General features: G+C 42.2%; 1 protein-coding gene across 4 annotated transcripts in view; it reads left to right on the top strand.

The window, feature by feature from the left end:
• Nucleotides 1-19598, top strand: part of Eip93f (Ecdysone-induced protein 93F) — a 137177-nt gene that overhangs the window by 76108 nt on the left and 41471 nt on the right. For 2 of the 4 annotated variants that reach the window (XM_071769366.1, XM_071769365.1), the window contains exons 3-6: nucleotides 14476-15263; nucleotides 15790-16101; nucleotides 16830-17069; nucleotides 17539-17618. In XM_071769366.1, the coding sequence (XP_071625467.1) occupies nucleotides 14476-15263; nucleotides 15790-16101; nucleotides 16830-17069; nucleotides 17539-17618 (1420 nt within the window). Of the gene's footprint in view, nucleotides 1-14458; nucleotides 15264-15789; nucleotides 16102-16829; nucleotides 17070-17538; nucleotides 17619-19598 lie in introns of all 4 variants that reach the window. The other 2 variants (XM_071769367.1, XM_071769364.1) reach the window with 1 other exon arrangement.

A 19598-nucleotide genomic window follows, 5' to 3' on the forward strand; every position in this document is an offset into this window, starting at 1 on the left:
TTATCAAAGTTTATATTTTTCGATAAATTCTTTAAAGAATCGAGGATTTTTTACATGTACGGTATAGATTCTAATTAATCTTCAGACAACTATATTAAAAAATTGTATCTCTTTATTTGATTCTATTATTAATTAGGTTGATTTTACTGTCGACATTCAATAAATTTATCATATTAATTGAGAGATGTAGGTTTATTATCTGTACAAAGATTGTCAAAGCCTAGAGAATAGTAAAGAGAAAGAACCGGCAAGAAGTGGATAAATATAATCTAATAAGAGATAAAAAATATCCATTTTTACAAGAGCACACGGTACCGTAAATCCTCCCCGTGCCCTCCCACTTTTTTCCCTTCATTTCATTTCACATCTGCCGGATAATAATAATAGGATAAAATGATTACAGTTCTTCGGACGTTAATTCATTTCGAATGACGAGATGCTTTCCATACGCTCTCCGTCACGATCCGCGAGCGGGCCGTTAGAATATCATTCGCACACGCGGCGGTGAAGCGAAGCGGAGTTGAAAACACGGGGGCTAATCCGGTGACGGATGGCGGCGGTGATCTGTTGCGTTTTAATCGTCCCTCGTGCGTACGCCGCAAAATTTCATCCGGCGCGAGGCTTCGCTTCGCTTTATCACGCCGACCGAAACGCCGATATTCAACCGCCGCAGAGCTCCGCTCGTCTTCCTTCGTTCGTATGCGCGTCCACGTGCATGCAGGGAACGTTGCACGTGTATGCGAGTACGTTTGTATGCGTGTACGCGCGTACGTTGAAAAAGCGACATTGTGAGACCGGCACAGTCTCTCCTCTCTACCTCTCCGTCTCTTTCTCTCATCGCGTTTCACTTTGGCTCACGTGCACACGTCAGCAATAGCATCTCTCTTCGCACCGTGCGCTAACTGTTGCATTCTGCATGCATACAGGCTCGCTCTTTCTCTCTTTCTCCTTCTCTCTCTCTCTCTCTCTCTTCCTTTCTTTCTTTCTTTCTCGCTTTTATCTTTGTTCTTGACTTGTCCGCTCCTCTCAGCTTATCGTCTCGCCTTTCTTACATCTCGCCTCTTTTGGCTGACCGTTTCAAGATTTTTGTTAGCTATTAGTAGCGTACAGGATGCGTAATTTAATACACAATGATGCTGGAATCCGTCTCTGGAATCCGAGGGAATTTCTCTATGCATATGTATTCAACTTAGCATTTATAAGTTATATACTATTAGAATAATGTTTGTGATGTATTATTGGATTGCTGTTTGTGTCCAGTCACTAATTTAAAACTTTGTTTTAAACTTAAACAAGATTAATTTAGTATCCACGTTCATAAATAAATAAGATACTTTTTACCTCAATCTTAGAATAAATTGTTCGTTCTGAGGTACCATTTCACTTTGCGTGTCATTCAAATTCAAAGCGACGGATGGATATTTGAATCTTCCTGCCTATCTTATCGGGCATAGTTACGGATATTGCGATTACGACTGCGAAAGAAAATCGACGAATTTTGATGGAAACCGAATGATCTCGCTATCTTTTCGCCGGTGCTCGCCATGGCACACGGTCTGGTCCATCACTGTCACTTCTTTGTCACTGACGAATCTACCGTGGCCCGTACGATAATATTTCGCGACGCGACTCTTCTCGCGGTTGTAACACTAGACAGCGTAGAGCGATAAATGGGTCACCAGACAACGACTCCGCTGCTTCGTTTGGTGTCCGATTACCGCTTAGGCAGACGCAACTACGACGAAAGTCTTGTTAGGCGTGCACGACGTGGACGAAAAAATTGGATAGCTTATCTTGTGGTGCCCCACGATATAAAAAAAGTCGTCGATTAATCAAATTTATTTTGCTGATTGAATGTTTTAGTTTCGTGTTAATATTAATATCATCACCGCGTATTTCCGTACGTCGCGACATTAACTTGAGCTAAACTGATTCGGGAATGCGCCGCGATTATCGGATTGCGGGTCTGATTCTGATACTGTCAGGTACGTCAGGTACGAGTCTCTCCCCGACCGGCTTCTAAAGAAGTTGCGATCGTCCGTGAATGTCGCGCTGGAGATATCTCTCCCTTACAGTTTTCATATGCTTGTTATTGTAAAGAATGGGAGCGGCCATTGTTGCAAAATGATTGCTTAGTTACGAGCTGTGGAATAGCGAACGGTCGTAATTCCGAGCAGTAATGACACTAAAACTGAGATATTCCGTATAAAATATATTGACTCGGTCTAAATCATGATTAAATCGCGATTATTCTAACCGAAATTCCTTCTTTTTTAAGAAGGGAGATTGAAAAGAAATTTGATCAATGTAGAAGTTTAAAGAACATCTTTTACATATCCAAAAAAAATTTGAAAGATTAGAACGTCTTTAAGATTCAAAAAAGCTTATTAAACATGTTATAGCACGTTATTAATTTATTTCAAGTTATTCTAATGGTACTATTAATACCATTAGAAATTTTAAAAAGCAAACAAGAAAAATTATTCACGAAATTAGCTCGCTTTCCTACGTATTTTCGCGTCTATATATGTTGCGTGCAGAGTCAAAGTATCTGGGAATTTAATTTCAGTTTCAGACTTTAACGGTCAATGAGAGTCACAGAATTAATTTAGCTTAGAAATACTTATTAAAGTCACGTGTTGTGCAAAGTAAAGAATCGATAGTTTTTTTTTATATCTTTCCTTGATTACTGCTGTGCCTCGATGATTGTCAAAAAAGGATCAGGCTTCAGGCCCACCAAACTCTATTTGCGTTGTATGTGCATGGACGTGTGCACACATCCTCACATGCGCCGTTGAAGAAAAGGAAGCAACCCTTCGGTGGTGCATTGGCCGTTAGTAAGCCAGGACTCTGAATGAGAGAGGGAGAAGAGGGAGGGGGACAAAGAGAATGGCTGTAAAAGATTTGGCAGCTGGTACCTCGCCCGCCGGTGTCTGAAAACCCTTTCGGGTAATCATTTCGAGGGCACGTCGAGGGCCTCGCAACCGGGAGTCACTCCAAAAATTCGTCGCGAATGTTGCTGTCGTCCGAGGCATTAGCGTCGCGCGATCGCGACCGTCGGCGAAATGTCGTGACGTACGGGTGTCACGCGAATACGGGAAACGGGTCTTGCGAGCTGCGAGGGAATTCCGAAGGGGAATATGTCACGGTTTGGGAATTACCATTTTATTTCATAGAGCGCTAATTATACGGCCGGCGATTGCGATCTTATGCGGGAACGTAGGTGGCGTGCGCTCAAAACTGTGGCTCGTGACTGTCTGTTAGTACTTTCATGCTCAAGGAGACGCGATCAAGGGATCAGACAACGACGGGCAACAATAGGTCTCCATGGGAACTCTCGTTTCGCGCAACTTACTATTCATCGCCGCTTATTTTTATCCTGGACGCCCTGTAAGATCGGGAATTTTGATACGCGACGATTTCGCGCGCGATCGTCGTCCTCGACGGGCATCATTTCAAGTCATTAATGAGACACGGCAGGCAGACAAGGCAGGCAGGCAAGGCAGGCATACCGCATTGTGCCTTCGCGAGAGACAGGCAACGCTCTCCTGTCGGAGAGCCTTTCGACATCCATCGTGTACACCGTCGTCCTTCGCTCGGCTCGGAAACCGCTAAGCGGTCCCGCCAGGTGAATGGGATTCTCGCGATCATGCAACAAAGCGACGCAGATAACTTGCGTCTAGGCGTGGACGCCTGTTTTTCTCCTTTTTCCGTCAAATCGCAACCGTCACGTTTATCCGGCCGACGTGAAAACGAGGTCTGAAAGTAACAGCGATCTAGTTTTCCACGTTGGCGTTACGCAAACGGAAATACTATTAACGAGGTTTGTTTACACGACAATTTTTGTATACACTCTTGTGAATTAGCGAAAGCAGGACATTCTCGTATATTATTATTATAACTAGACATCGGATTTTTTTATGCAGATTAGCGGAAAAGGGCAATCAATAACTAAGATTTACGTTATTTATAATATCCAACATATTTATACTGCAACATATGTTACAGTACTAATTATAACTGAATATATTATAATGACAATTGATTTCTTTATATCATTAGACGTACATAACATAGATTTTATAGCGTTTTATATAATTTTTATTATATATATATGTACATGTTTGTCAATTCTTATGTATAATCAAGACATTAAGAGCTATATTAGTTATAAAACAAATCGCGAGTATTCCCGACTGTGTCTGCACAAGTTACGGCTTAATGTGTCGTCAAGACCTGACGTGTACCGCACCGACTTAAGCGCGAAGACAAGTACGGCTTACGGAATGACGAAGAAAATATTCTGAATTTATCTACGTGAAACATGGGCCTGCGTGCCGAACCGTCGTCGGCGACGGGCCGCTCGTTATCGCAATTACGGCACGATTATAGCGGAGTCGGGAGAGACGTTTTCAATGCGGCCGGAGTGCCAAGCGAGTTTCGGACAAAGGATAGCCTTGTGTCTCGTGAGAGTCGGTCGCGGCCCTACTATGGCTGGAGGGGGGGAGAGGGTACCGAGAGAGGAAAAAGAGAGTGAGAAGGAGATAGAAACTAGCCATTTCCTAAGCTTCTACTCCCGTCTAAACTGGATTGCCATTGGTCGAAACGGGCCACCGATTAGAGAAGGCACCGCGGCGATATAGCGACTTAGGAACCGTGGCGAGTGGAGGGCCGTCGGGCTAAAAATCGCGGCTCCGTCATTGGCCGAGCCGGGCCCCTCGAGGCCATTCGGTTTAGAATTGAGGAATGGTGCCGCTATATCCTCGCCGCTATATCCGCGGAGGACGATCGTAGAAAGTGGCACCGTTCTCGAATCTTCGCCGTTTTGATCTGCGTGCCGTGAGGCGAAAGAAGCGCGTTCGAGTTTCCTCAGCAAATTTTTCGCTCCGGAGCATCGAATGTTTCTTTTCCTCGGGTTTTTTCTTTTTACCTCACATCGAGAATCGCAACTATCGCGTGGATTTTAGGGACATTAGTACGTGGACCGAATTGTGGAATTTGATTTATCGATTCGCGTACCTTTCTTTGGATTATATTCATGACGTTTAATATTGGAAGGACTATGAATTATTATCGCTCATGAATTATTCAATCCAAGTGCATTATGTAATGACGATAATAGCGATAGTAACAGCTTACCACAATGTACCTCGATCAAGGTCTCCGATCCCTAAATAATTAATCTTTTAGCATTAACGCGGCGTGCAATACAAATCAAAGTGACAAATATTAATATAAAAAGAGAAATCAAGAATTGAAAAACTACGCAAGAGCATTTTTTTAATAACATACAAAATTCATTAGAATGCACTAATACCGCGTATAGACAGTTGCATATTTTAATACTGTTTTAATAGCGGTGGAAATAAATATTGTGGATTTTTATACAAAATATCCCAGCTTTGGATTTACGGATTCTTTTGTATAAATTTGGAATAAAAATTTCATCTTTTTCTTCCTCATTTTTAAATAACGTGTCGATGTGCGAAATTCTTTTCCTTTTAATGCATCCTACGTAAATAAATTAATTACATTCGTAATTGTTTTAGCAAGACGAAACGTGGAGGAAATGTCTGTTTCTTGTTATTTTACAATTTCAATGAACGGACTCGACAGCCTCGAAAACGCGACGCGAAATCATCGTCGTATTCAGCTCGTAAACGGCCAATCTACACGTAGAGATAGATAATGATTTTATTCGACGAACTGTTTCCCGGTACAGCGTCATTGGTTTAATCCCGGGCGTGGTCACCCGCCCTACTTCTTCGTCTTCTTAAATAGCACGAGAGATAAGATTGGTTCGGCACCTCCTGCCTGGAATTTCATCCGAGAGCCGCGCCTGCAGTCTAATTACTTCTGGATAGAATCGATCAAGGACTCCGGGCTTCGCTTGTCGTGAATATATAACGAACTGGCGTGGATGAAACAATCGCGGAAAACACGTAGAGACCGACTGCGTTGTTTTCTCGCACGCCATGCAGTTTCGTCGAGGAAAAGTCTTATTGACTCACTTGTTAGAAAATGCACGCGCTTAGTAAACGGAGTAATGCTAATAAGATGATAATTCTAACAGAATGCCATTTTCACATATTATTAAAGAGCGTAGAAATTTATTTATTTACTTATACTATCATTTAGCGTGTTAACTACAAGATGATAAGACGTAGAAATGCGTGCAAATGTATGTTGGTAAGTTTCAATTATACGTTCATACGAATATTCCATAAAAATATGGAATTCGACAAAAAATAATTATTTCGCACTTTCTAATCTTTCGGTAAAATATCTTGAGTCGTTTTAGAGAGCTGAGAATTTGATTTATGACGGCTACACATATCTCTTTCTGCTATACTATCTATATAGCAGAAAGAGATTATATTTCATTCATACGCGGAGCGAAGATGTCAGCGATTATCAATGCACACGCGGTACAAGTTCATACTTCACCTCTGTTGATTGCTCGGGTCTTAAATTAAAGTCAACACACGCGCGACGAAGGATATAGCATCATCGGTCGAAGGAAAGGAACATCAACGCTTTAGATCGATGATTAATCTTGCGATAATCCGATCGTATAGTCATCGCGCAAATCATTGCGAGATAAGCGGCTTGCATGCATTGTCACACGCATGATTCCGCGGAAAATGCTGAATCGCACTGACTTCCGCGTAGCGTAGTGGACTACCGCGATTTTACGGTGCATTTATAAATCCGGCTTGTAGAAATTATCGAGAAAATGTAAAACGCTGATCTCATTTCTCTCAGCAATTTGAGTCTTCGTATTAGCGTAAATCTTTTTTTCGGGGAAAAATCGAGACGCCGACGCGAATTTTTGCAAGGAGAGGAAAAATATTTGTCGGACGGTCGACGAGTATGTACGGCCAGATTTTCATGACTCATTACGTAACCTTGAAGTTTGCACGCTCTGGCGCGACGATGACTTGGCCGATTCCTGCGGTCGCGATCGAGGCGTACTTACGCGTCGCGCGATTCCAAAGAAATTGAAGATTTTCTTGACACCTCCTCGTTAATACGCAACAATGATTTTTTTGTGTGATTCACACGATCGTTCTTAGCGCCCACTCGTTGCCTACGCGTTGCGACATTAAGACATTATTAATTGGGCATTCGCGCAAATACTATAGGAACGGAGAAAAAAATATTGAAAATTTGATAGAAATATTGGACCATTGAAGTCCGAGTTTTGAAATGACTAATAGCAATAAATCACGAATATTAAATACTTTAATTGTATTAGTAATATATTTGAAAGTTCTGTACAGAGAGATCAACACAATTGATTACTCGACTTATCACCAATACCACTTCATGGTATTATTTAATCATTCATCTCATTGTACATAGTTTGCATCTAACCGTCATCATTTATCAACCTTTACAACGTTGCGCATAGTTTGCATCTGCATTTAAACGTCCGATTATCGCGCTATTGACGAAAAATTAATGTTTATTGCGAGGGTATGCCGTTGTAACACTTCCTCTCCACCGCTCTGTCTCGTATATCTTGAGCCTTAATTAACGCATCGCTCCTTTCGTGCGCGTTCATCGTCAATGCGTTATCGTAAATTTACAGTGCGATAAGAAACGCGTCGATAAGCAATTAACACCTCGCTGCGAAAGCGCGTCGCATGTCGCGCAATCACTTGTTACACAAGAAATTTGGTTAATTGATCGCGGGCTCTCATAATAGGAAAGGCTGAATAAATTAATGATATTTTCCTTTCGCGAAATGCGATCGACTGACCATGAGATTCGGTACGATCGCGGGGTCAAAAGGTCGACAGAGAATTATCTTAGGACACGTGCAAATGGTATTAACAATTATTGACCGCGATATTTTTACTGCATTAATGACCGCTCCCGTGCAGGTCCACTCGTTCTATTTTTTTGTACTAAAAAATAAACATTTTTTGTTGTATATGTTCGCCGAAATGCGACGAATGACGTTATCAGATATTTCGCGATCGACAGTGAGTCATTGTATGCGCGCGAACGCAAAAGCTCGTTCGCAAGTTGCGAACGGAGTAAGGTGAAGTGAGGTATGTCGCGAGGTTTATCGAGTTGCGCGCATAAGAATCACGGTGCGTCTTATCGCAACTTAAAACTTTACTACTGAGGATGCGTTGGGCGAAATGCAGGCGCGCATCTTCGTCGATGACGATCAACCGGCACCCGTCGTGCGAAATGGCCATTACATCGAGCGCGGCAAACTGCCACTGTTGATCTATACAAGACTAATCCTTTGGAATTTCGCAAATATTTTTCCGTGTGTTTTCGTAATTCACATTGAATCGGATTTTCCGGATTGCGCCATGCAATGTTTTTCTTTAACACATATATTTTTTTTTATCAAGATGCGCATGAAAACTACGTTCTAAATTTGTCTGAACGTATCGAATTATGCAGATCTTTTCTCTTGGTAGATTGTTTTGCAATAAATTTATTGAGATTTATGCGTATTTGTATGTCGAAGAATGATGCTGAATAAATTTTAAATATAATTTTAAACATAATATAAATTTTAATACATTTCTATTATGTTATACTATTCATTACACATTGTGAAATTGTACTGTTTCTTATCAGCAAGAATATTAATTTTATGACTCGTAAAAATGATGAGCAATCATAGAAAATTTATAACAATGCCAAATATCGAACAGAAGTGTTAAAAAGTTTATCTTAATATTTGTAAAAAATAATTTTTTTTTTTTCAAACAAACAATTCTGATCCAATTATGCGACGGAAAGTACCACAAAAGAATCAGATCAGCTTATTCGTATGTAATCGATTTCATTGTAAATCCAATTAAAAGTGAACCTCTTGTTATTGTTGCAAATTATTTCATCCATGAAGGAGATTAAAACGCAAACCGCCGCGGCAGTAATTTTTTCGGAAATGATGATAAGGGTGTAAGCTTTTAAAACTGCGGCATTAAATTCGTCCCTGACCGTAATATCAGTCGTGCATTTTTCTGACAGGCATGCGCAAACGCATATACATACGCATACACACATCTTGCGGCGTGGCCGACGTGGATCCAGTTCGTGTTTCCGCAAAGCGCATTATACCTGTATTTGATAAGCTGCGTGGAAGTAGAGCGTTTAAATAATGGCCGCACACGTCGGCGATGGGATAGCACGATGGGCGTCGCCATTCGTTCGAAACGTTCGACAAACAATAATAATTTATTCAGATGTTTTTCATATGCGCTTCCAAGCGACTGCGTTAATTCGAACAGGTTTTTCTCGGTTTATTTTCTTCTACGCTCCCTTATAAAGACGACGAACTTAAAGAAGGCAAATGCAGCAAGCAATTCCATCTTTTGCATCTTTAGGCTTTGAAAATATTACTCTTAAAGAAATTACTTTCCTGAATTGTACTCTTATATTTTGCTACGTAATCTTTTATAGGTATGCGATACATTCCCTTTCTAAATTTAGTTATTTTGAACGATTTAATAATTAAAAAGTTTAATTGGCTAAAAAAACATTTTGTGATTAATTATTCCACGACTTATAACATTTGCCTGAAGAACACATTATGAAGCTGCATATATAATTGCTATTATTTCTGTAGGAATATTTTTAAATCTTATTTACCTGTGTCTAATCTTTGCAATAGTTTAGAGATATAATTATCATAGCTAAAATAGATTTGGGAAATGATACCGCCAATTGAGAATTAAGGATTAACATTTCGTTCGTTTCAACATGTACGCCGCCGGTATAATTGCGAGCTATCCAAAGTGATCAATGGCGTTCTTGTTCTTCACGAGGTAATTCGCGCTTATTCATGAACTCAGGCGAAACCCGCGATATATCTTCCGCGATCTACTATACTCTACAGTAATCCCCGAAATTTGTATGCGTTTCACACGGCAGACCGTCCATCCCTTCGCGCTGAAAATCAACTTCGCTACTTGCTCCAACCTTTCTATCAACTTCGCTGGAAAACCGGTTAACATGCTAATGCCGTTACATATTAATTAATGTCGACGAGTACTCGGTATCCTGGAAACAAATTGGTAACCAATTGATAATAAATTTAAGCAACAAGACTGTAGGCAGTCGTACTCACGAACTTGCAACTGAAATCATGACTGTACGAGGGCAACAAGTTTTGAGCACATGAGCAGAATTCGAATTAACTCTTTACCCGATTATGATATCATACTATCAAATATATATATTTAATAATTTCATTCAGTATCAAATGTTGTTATACAGTTGATATCTCTGATATATTTATTATTCCCACTGGACTTCAAATGCAATATCAAACCTGCGTTTCTCTGAAAGTCGCTTTCTTGCGAAATGAAAAATAGAAACGAGAATTGTTTGAAAATGGAAGCTTGAAATTTGTGCTGGTTGGCACATTAAATTATATTCTACAAGACAATCAGAACGATATCCACATACCTCATAATATGCAATTGTATAGTTATCAATTTCTTCTGTCGTGCATTGGTCGCTAATATTGGTGTAAATCAATAACACAGTAATTATCGAGCGAAACGCATAATTAACGACTGAACTAATTAACGGCTAAAACGCATAAGACTCATTACGCTCGCGAAATTCCAAACGGCGATATATATGATGGAGCAACTTCGATTTCCGACTCGTGCATCCCCCGAAGTTCGCTCGGGAGATACGCGACGACAGATTATTTCGGACTGTGCGGAGTTCTGTGCGAATGTTTCGAAGAAAATAACACGATTAAACTAACTCCCGATACGCGCCGTTGAGTCAGGCGATAATAATTGCGGCCGTGGAATAATTAGCCGTGCGCGAATGTCCATTTGCGTGAGATAAACCGACCTTAGCAGACTTTAATTTAGAGAAAGAGCCTAATGTACTTTCGAAATGGTTTTCACGTTTGTATTACTATATATGAATCGCGCGCGCGAAGCCTCGTACTTTGTTTCTCGCTGCATAAATTCGCCACCATTTGATGAATCTTTTATAAAACGCTGTAAATCAAAAAGATATTTGCCTTTCAACGATTTTTCCATCAACACGTAGCATCGCTGCATCGCTTTAATTGGTAAAATTACATTTAATCCACATTCACGAGGCTCAGTTTTTTCGAATACAATTGTATGCAAATATGTAATATACGTAAGAGATCTTGGAGGTTGCGTTATAATCTAATTACTTATTCATTTAATGCAGGTGATATCACTCTTTGTAAATTTACAAAGGCAAAATGTAATAAGCGTTGATTTAAGCGTGTCGAAATTTTTCCCTCTGAATTTTTCAATGGCTCTGATGATTTACCGCAAAAAGCCGGTTGGTTCATTACAAATTGATCCTAAATTAAGCGGTGCGGTAACACGTTACATTGCATTCCAGCACTTTCTCGTTATAATGAGGTTTATATTTTTAGAACAATATTTTTCAAAGCGTTACACGCGGGGAAAATGTGATACGATCCGCGATCTCTTTTACGTTGGCACAATTTTTCATCGTGTTCCTTTTTCCGCGCTCGCGTGAATTTTGTGCCGAGCCGACTTAATTAAGTATTTTCATGCATTCTTCATCTCGCTATTATGGATAGAATTATAATCTTGAAATGATTCAAATCTGAATTAAATTTGTAAATTAAATTGTTAGCGCGTACCGGTCTGCGTGCGCGCAAAAGCTTCGAAACACGGCGCGGCAAAAGCTTCGAGATTCCAAGACGTATATACCGAATCGTGCATCAATGAGCGGTCGGATCGATTCCGAGTGCAATTTAATTTGCGAATTCCCCGTCGTTCCGCAGAAATAACGCGTTTCGCAGAAACGACTGTGCCGTGGTTGACCCGCGACCGGCTCTTTGCGGACTTTAATGACTATCCCGCCGCGCGGCAAACGACAAAATCAATTCAGCACTATGAAGGCAGGCGCCATGAAAAATCGCCGCCGGACCTCGATTCGCACGCGATATTTTCACATACGCGTTGTACATGCACCACGTACGTAGAAACGCCGCCGCACGTCTGCGCCCGCACATCGTGCGAAAACGTATGCACACGTGGTGCATCGTATACAACTATACAGTTACCGAGTACCGATTGCCGTGACGGTACGTTGCATCCGCGGCACGCGCGCCGCGATACCAGGTGTCTGTCGAGAAGCGCGGTTGATTGGCATGTCCAAGCTGTAATTGGCCTGGTTGTAATCGGTTTGCGTTTGATCACGGGATAGGAAAATGCTCTTTGAGAGTTAAAGGCTGGCAATTCGACGAGTGAATTCTATTTTTCTCGCGTTACAAATCAATGGAACTGCAACGGGATACGTTTGGTATATCCCGAGAGATCGAATGGATAAAAATAAGCGATAAAACTGTGTGATAATTTTGACTGGACAGTCGAAGTTATTTGAGGAATGATATTTGTGTTAGATTATTCGTCGTTACAACGTGTATTATTCAAGTTCAGCGAAGCTTGCAAGCTTGAATAGAATTGATAAGTTTTTCGAAATCCCCCAAATACAATTTTTGCGCAGAGACGTAAAAATATAGTTGGAGCGAGGAAACGTCTGACGCAAAATTAAATTTGAGCATTGCAAATTAAATCGTTTTCACGGTTCTTCGATGACGAAATGTACGACGGGATCACGGAGCTTTTGCTCAAATGAATATCGAATACTGTTTGCTAAATTAATGAACGAGCGAAAAACACAAGCTCGCGCTGGCGGGCATATTTCCGCGATGTTAAATATTTATTCAGGAAATTAACATCCGTCACAAATGCACATGTATCGCAACGTACTATGGCGTGGCTCTGATAATTGTTTCGACTAGCATAAATATCATAATTTGTAAAATCCCACTGATGATTAAACAGCATCCGCCGGCGCAGAACTGACGCTCGGAAATCTTTTCGACCGAGCCGGTTATGCGGCAGCGGCACGTCATGCTGGGGTGATAACAGTCAACTATTCGGCCTTTGGATAAGGAAGTGAAAAAAATCCCGTTATCGCTGTCTAGTATCGCGAATCGTTCTGGGGAGTGGAGCGGAATTGTAACTGGCATAAGCGAATTGTAGCTGCCCGTGGGATACAAAAACCGACGTTATTGAAATATTAAGCGCATTGAATGAATTTCAAGAAATTGTATAAAAGTGTTATTTTTTATTAATATTATTATGTCTTCTTCGATACTTCGATACTTCGATACTTCGATACTTCGATCTACTTAAGACCAATATCGAACGGAAAAGTTTCTTCCTTATTATCTTATAGACAGCAACAAAACTTTCGCGATAGCCCAATAATTGCTCATAATTAATACGTAAAGATTAGCAGCGGCCTAAAGAAATTACATTTCCATATGTTTTAATTCACGCAGAGCGTTCACATGTTTGTTCAGAGTAATGAAAAGGATGATTAATTATATTAACACGTTATCTTTCTACGCACGTGTAATTAGTCGTCGGGCATTCTCGAATGCTGTGATAAAATTTTAATAATTGTAAAAATTTACTCCTCGAATTCCGGATAAAAAAACGAAAAGATAAGTCGTTCTTTCTTGCAAATCCGGTTTTTCTCTCTCGCCTTGCCACATGCACAGCCGTGTCCTTGAAAAACCACCATGTCCGGTTACTCAATAGCGCGCGATCTGCATAATTTCGCGTACGATTCTCGCTGGGAGAACTGCATCCGCATCTCCCGCAGCTATATACGAATATCCGCGTGCTTTTCTCTGGAACCTTAATCATCGTCCATCATTTCCTATGACAAACAAGTCGGCTGCGCGCATTATAGTCGATGCGCGTGCGTGAATTTGTGCAGCGGGCTAGATATCGTCATCCGCGGAGCGGGTACGTTCCTCGTAACTCACCGATTATGCAACCGCGATTATAAAACCGCGTGCTACTTACTTTAGTGCATACGACTACGATAGCCATAGTTAACATTCGGGAAAATATACTTTGATAGACACTTATCGCTTGGCTTTTGGCACGTGTGGTACCACGCAGTTAATCTCAACAAACTGTTTCAAGACTGATAGATCAGAAACGAAACAGTCCACTAATTGTAAGTTTAAATTATATCATCCGGATGAATTCGGATACGTTCATTAAAATTCAACAATGGACTCATACAGTTGTCTGAAAAAAAAAGATTAAAGCTGAGATTTGAAGCTAAAATATTTTAGCTTCAGAAAGTTTCTTATTATTATCAGTTAATGAGTACATTCGACAATAATTTATGACAAGCTATATAAAACATTAGATTAAAATTGATATTATTTTACTTTTAATGTTGATAATAACGAGTTGATCGATACCGAGCTTATTCATACGATCATCGAAATTTTCATTGATCCCAAATCTGTTCCTTTAAGCGCCATACTAGTTCCGAATGTCCGTTTTCTTACCGAAAACGGGGTCACTCCTTTGTACACGGGTCCTGGGTAACCAGTACACGTCATTGTTTGAAGTAGTTGCGGTGGTGTCGCAGGTCTGGAACGGGTAGCGGAGGAGTTGATGGGCCGTAGGAGATGGAAGCAATACCAGGACACCCTGTACAGCGGCACCCGCAGCAGCGAATCACAGCCCCACCATCGGCTTTACCCGGCGTTGTCGTCGTCCTGCAACCCGATACCCGGGAGCTTGGACCAGATTGGGCCGCAGCTGCATCACCCGGCACCCACGTCGTTGCCGTCGACGGTGCTGACGACGGCGACGACCACGACGACGACGACGACGACAACGACCGGCGTGGTAAAACAGGAGAGCCTACAGAGGCATCATCTGCAGAACCATCACCACCTACCCGCGCCAGTTCAGGACCATCTACAGCTGCAGCAGCAGCAGGAGGATTCGCGCCGTCTGAGGCCGGGCGAAGTCAAGATCGAGGCCGCCGACGAGGAGCCCACAGACGGTACCGCGCGGGAAGATACCTCGACGAGGACGACGGACACGGCGACGGCGGAAGTAGCGACGACAACGGTGACAGCGACGACCACCGGCACCGCGACGACCACGTCGACAACGACAACGGCGACCGGCACGACGACGATAGTGACGAGACGGCGACGCGGACGCCGGCAAAACGACGGGGAGGGCGCCGACGGGGAGGAGGAGGGCGACGAGAACGACGAGGAGACGGGACGGGAACAGAACGAGGCGGAGAAACGGCTCAAGCTCGACGAGGACGCCGACAGGTCAGCGGTCAACCCTCTCAGAACAGAGAACGCGACTCGGGATCATCCGACTGCCAACGCTACCGACACGGAAGGGACCAAGGTTGGTATAAATCTTACTATATGTAATGAGACACACATATTAAAGACATGTTGCATTAAAAATAACGAAATAATAGTCTATCTCTACAGGAACTGAATTAAATGTCACAAGGATAAAATTCATTTAAATTATTAAAGAGGGTGACAATGTGGTCTAGAAACTTGGTTTAAGTCCACCTGATCACACGAATTTTAATATTTAAAACTACACCCTCCCCCCTCCTTCTTGTACGAGAAATTAAACAAGGAGGACTCTTGTGCGGAGAAACTGGACTCCGTCTTTCGAAAGAGACGTTAAGCCGTTGGTCCACGTATAGCTGGCAACTGCTAGGTGTACTCCCTTTTGCCACTATGCTGTGGGTTAATCACCCGCACATCTGAATTTAAAGCGATTACTGAAACCTCCTAGGAAGCCCTATATGTCTTTGAAATTAAAAGACTCAATTATCATGAAATCGCTAGAGTCTATAGCAACTTGAAAGTTGTTTCGCATTCTTTGGTGTGACTTTTTTATTTCCTCATTGTAGGAACGAACGGAGGAAATCGCGTTGGAGCGGGCACCGGTAACACAGGGCTTACTGAGGGTAAAGAAAGAGGAGGAGCTACAGGAGATACCGGGTTCTGGCGGCGGCACCACGATACTAACGACGCCGACGACGGATTCGGAAGGGACCAGGTCGGGGCTGTTATGCCGCGACGGGAACGCAACCGCGACGAGCGTCGCGACGCCGTTTCTCCTTGGAAGACGCACGAGCCCGCCGCCGGAGGACTGGAAACCACTCGACAAGTGTTACTTCTGTCTCGACGGCAAGCTACCCCACGACGACCAGCCGCCCCTTGTAAGTACCCTCCGGCGAGTCTGCCGAGTGTGAGGTTGCGCATGGCTGAGCATCGACCTCGTCCTTTATTGCTAATTTTGTGTAGAGATTATCCGCGAAGGGGACGGTACAGACATACAGGAATAAGCAAACGGATGCATAAGTAATCCTTTCCTCGCGCCGAATTCGGATACCCCGAGATTCTGCGACGAACGCTTTCGGGTGACTCGAAATATATATCGATGGTCTTATCGATGTTGATGATTTACCGAGACGCGGTAGACAGATCGATGCACATTAATGCTGCTCGTCTCGCCTGCAAATGCACTTACGCAATCGTGTCATCGGAATCTCGTTTCATCCTCGTTCCATGCACCTGTTGTGCCGTCGCGAGCGCGACTCTCGAGTCTTGACCTGGCCTTTGCCACTTTTGATTAAGTCGAGCGTACTTCGTACTTGGGCGCCGGCCGCATCGCCGCACTTCCCCCGCTAGTTTCTCAGCTTTGATCACTGTCAAAGGCGTCAAGCCCCCCATAAAAGATTCACGAGGACTCGCGAAGGCGGCGGCGCGCCTTACGAGAAAATGAATTCGATCAGAATTCGATCCCGCCGCATCGCGTCTTCTCGCGGATTTTCACCCTGTGTGCTCTTTCTGCCGTCCGACCAATCCACCGGCTATTCAGTCCGGGCAAGTCCTTTTCGTATCGCGCGAGCCGGGATGACACGTTTCTCCGTGTTATGCCCCGCAGAGCCCGCAGAGCGACAGTAGCAGCAGCTCGCGATCGGCGGAGTCACCGATGTCGGTCCAGGTGGATCCGATGGCGGCGTCCGTGGTCGCCGCCGCCCTCAGCGGCACTTACCCCACCTTGCTGCCCCAATGGTGCTTACCGCCGAGGGAGGCGCCCCTCGTTGGGGTGCAGACCCATCAGGACAGCGGCGCGGCGGCCGATCAACCGCTCGATCTCTCGGCCAAACCCAGAAATTCTCAGGTAAGTTCGAGACCATTCATTCTACCGCGTGGAGACGCGCGGTCTTTCGCAGCTTCGTCTCATTATTTCTTGCAAACGCTCGTTCGAGCTTATTCGGACATTGAATTTGGTGGCAAGAAACGATCGTATACAATGCGCGGTGTTCGCCAAGTGTTCGATGAAGAATCACATAATGAGCGAAGACGATTATAAACAATGTGCAAATTATCCGCAACAATTATATTCATCATTTTTAGTGGGCTGTCACGATACGATTATTATTTATGCGACGATCGCTACTTTATATATTGCTGAACAATAATTCCTGTCACATAGTGTTTTATTAGTGCTTCTTAGTCCGTATTATTGAGTGACTAACGCTGACATCTAAATAACTAGGCTATACGCTTGCGTAATATTAGTTATTTGTTTATTTAAATCACTCTCGACGATTTTTTATTTTAATACCATCACCCATTTGTTTGTTCAGGACAACAACATATCTCTACTGGAGCAACAGAAAATACCTCTGAGAATGCCGACAGGCATCGATCCCAAGACTATCCTCAAGTAAGTAATCTTTTAACACTCTCCAACTAAAAGAGACAATATAGGAAATTTTTTACTAAGTAACAACTTTATTTTATACTTTAGTCAGAATAAATAAATCAACGCGATACGTCTCACGTGATATTTTTAATTAAAGTTATACATCTACGCTATGTGTTATTCGCAAAAACACACGCTCATATTTAATCTGTAAATAGAATTAAAATTCAAGTGAAGAAAATTATTCATAAAGCAGTCTTAATCGAACAGCTAGGCACAAAGATAAAAGCTGGTATATACAAGTTGAAAAGATTTGAATCACAGAAATTTGGTATCTTTAATTCAATTATTTTATTTTATTTTGTAATTTTATTTCTTTTGTTGGCAAACTTAATATCACAATAGTGAAGTGTTAAAGCGATAAACGTATAATAACTATTCCAACTCCACATTTAAAGTGATAAGAGCTAAAGGTGATAAGGTTCTCTCTAAAAGTGCGCGTTAGAATAAAAAACGAAAAAAGTCAGATGAAAATGACAAGCCTAAACTCGAACGAATATTCGGTTTCGATGAGAGAGAGAGAGCGTTCTTTCCCACACGTTGGAAAATCGTCGTTTGTCAACGACAATGAGGCATCGTTTCGGCGTTATCGCGCAACTCGCTTTGCACCTCGAGCCTCGAGGCGAGTCACCGATACGAATATGCATTCCGTACGCGAGTGTGGAGGGGAAAAAAAAGAATACGATCCGTATGATCGCATTCCGTAGCGAACGTTCTTCGTGATCGAGTGGCCGTTTAAGCCGGGCCGGGCGGGCGTTTCGATAAGGCGTCGATTAAAACACCGCCGGCGAACGACTTTCGAAAATCGCGAAACTGACAGCCAGTCGATCCGGAATGCCGTCGCAATTAGGTGCCAATCACGCGGCCGGGCATAACCGTGATTTATCTCCCTCGTAAAGACGTCATGCGCGGCGACAACGGCAGAGGGGAATCGTATCGTTCGCTCGACACTGGTGCGGGCTGATCGAGTTCGCGGTCGTGTGCTGCATTTTCAGATTTATCTGGATATGCGGAATAAAATCAGCAATTGGTGCAATGTAACTAAAATCTTAGAGACCTTTCTCTTTCTCTTGCTCTCTCTCTCTCTCTCTCTCTCTCTCTCTCTCTCTCCTTTGTCTCTTAATCGGTTTGTAATAATATATTTTTTATTTATTTATAATTATCAAAGTTATCATTTTTAATCATTTTAAAACAAACTCGCCGGGCGTACCGTTGATTGTTAAATAGTTTTTACGTTTGTGTTACATTGCGTGTATATGTAATTTATAAGTCTCTGTGCTATAATTATAGTAAAAGACAAACAGAGTTGTATACATAAAGAGCTGCGGTTATCAGAACCTAGGATCGCGCAGCGAAGCTCAAGTTCGCTAGATGAACTTGGAGGTTCTATTGAGTCGGTCGTAATAATAATACCATTGCGAGTATTCGATTATGTTAGATATGTATGTTGTATTCTCTCTGGAGGGAAGATAACAATATTGTAAAATTAATACAGATATAAACACGTAAAAACATTATTCCGTTATAAAATTCACAAATTTACTAATAATATAAAATTAATAAAACGCTTTTTTTTATTGATTTGCGTAACAAATTAATAACTGCATAAAACAGGATATTTTATTATGATTGCTTAACTAAATTATTCAGTGTCGCGAACGATTCTTCATTTTCTGCACGGGCGCGATATTTTTCTCGCGATTCTTGGCTATCATCTTGGTTGCTACTGTGGAACGATAATAATTACAATGGCTTTGTGAAAAATTTATGCGTCGGGGTAAATAAAGTCGTATTATAGTTTCGACAAGCTGTCAGTTCACATTGCATTACACTCGAAAAGATGATTACTAATCTCGCGATTGATCTATTCGCATAATTTTATATTTTCTGCACTATATTAGAACGAGAGTCATTTTTATTCATACATGTCATTATTCCTGC

This window comes from Temnothorax longispinosus, chromosome 2, assembly GCF_030848805.1.
Source record: "Temnothorax longispinosus isolate EJ_2023e chromosome 2, Tlon_JGU_v1, whole genome shotgun sequence".
NCBI classification, from domain to species: Eukaryota; Metazoa; Arthropoda; class Insecta; order Hymenoptera; family Formicidae; genus Temnothorax; species Temnothorax longispinosus.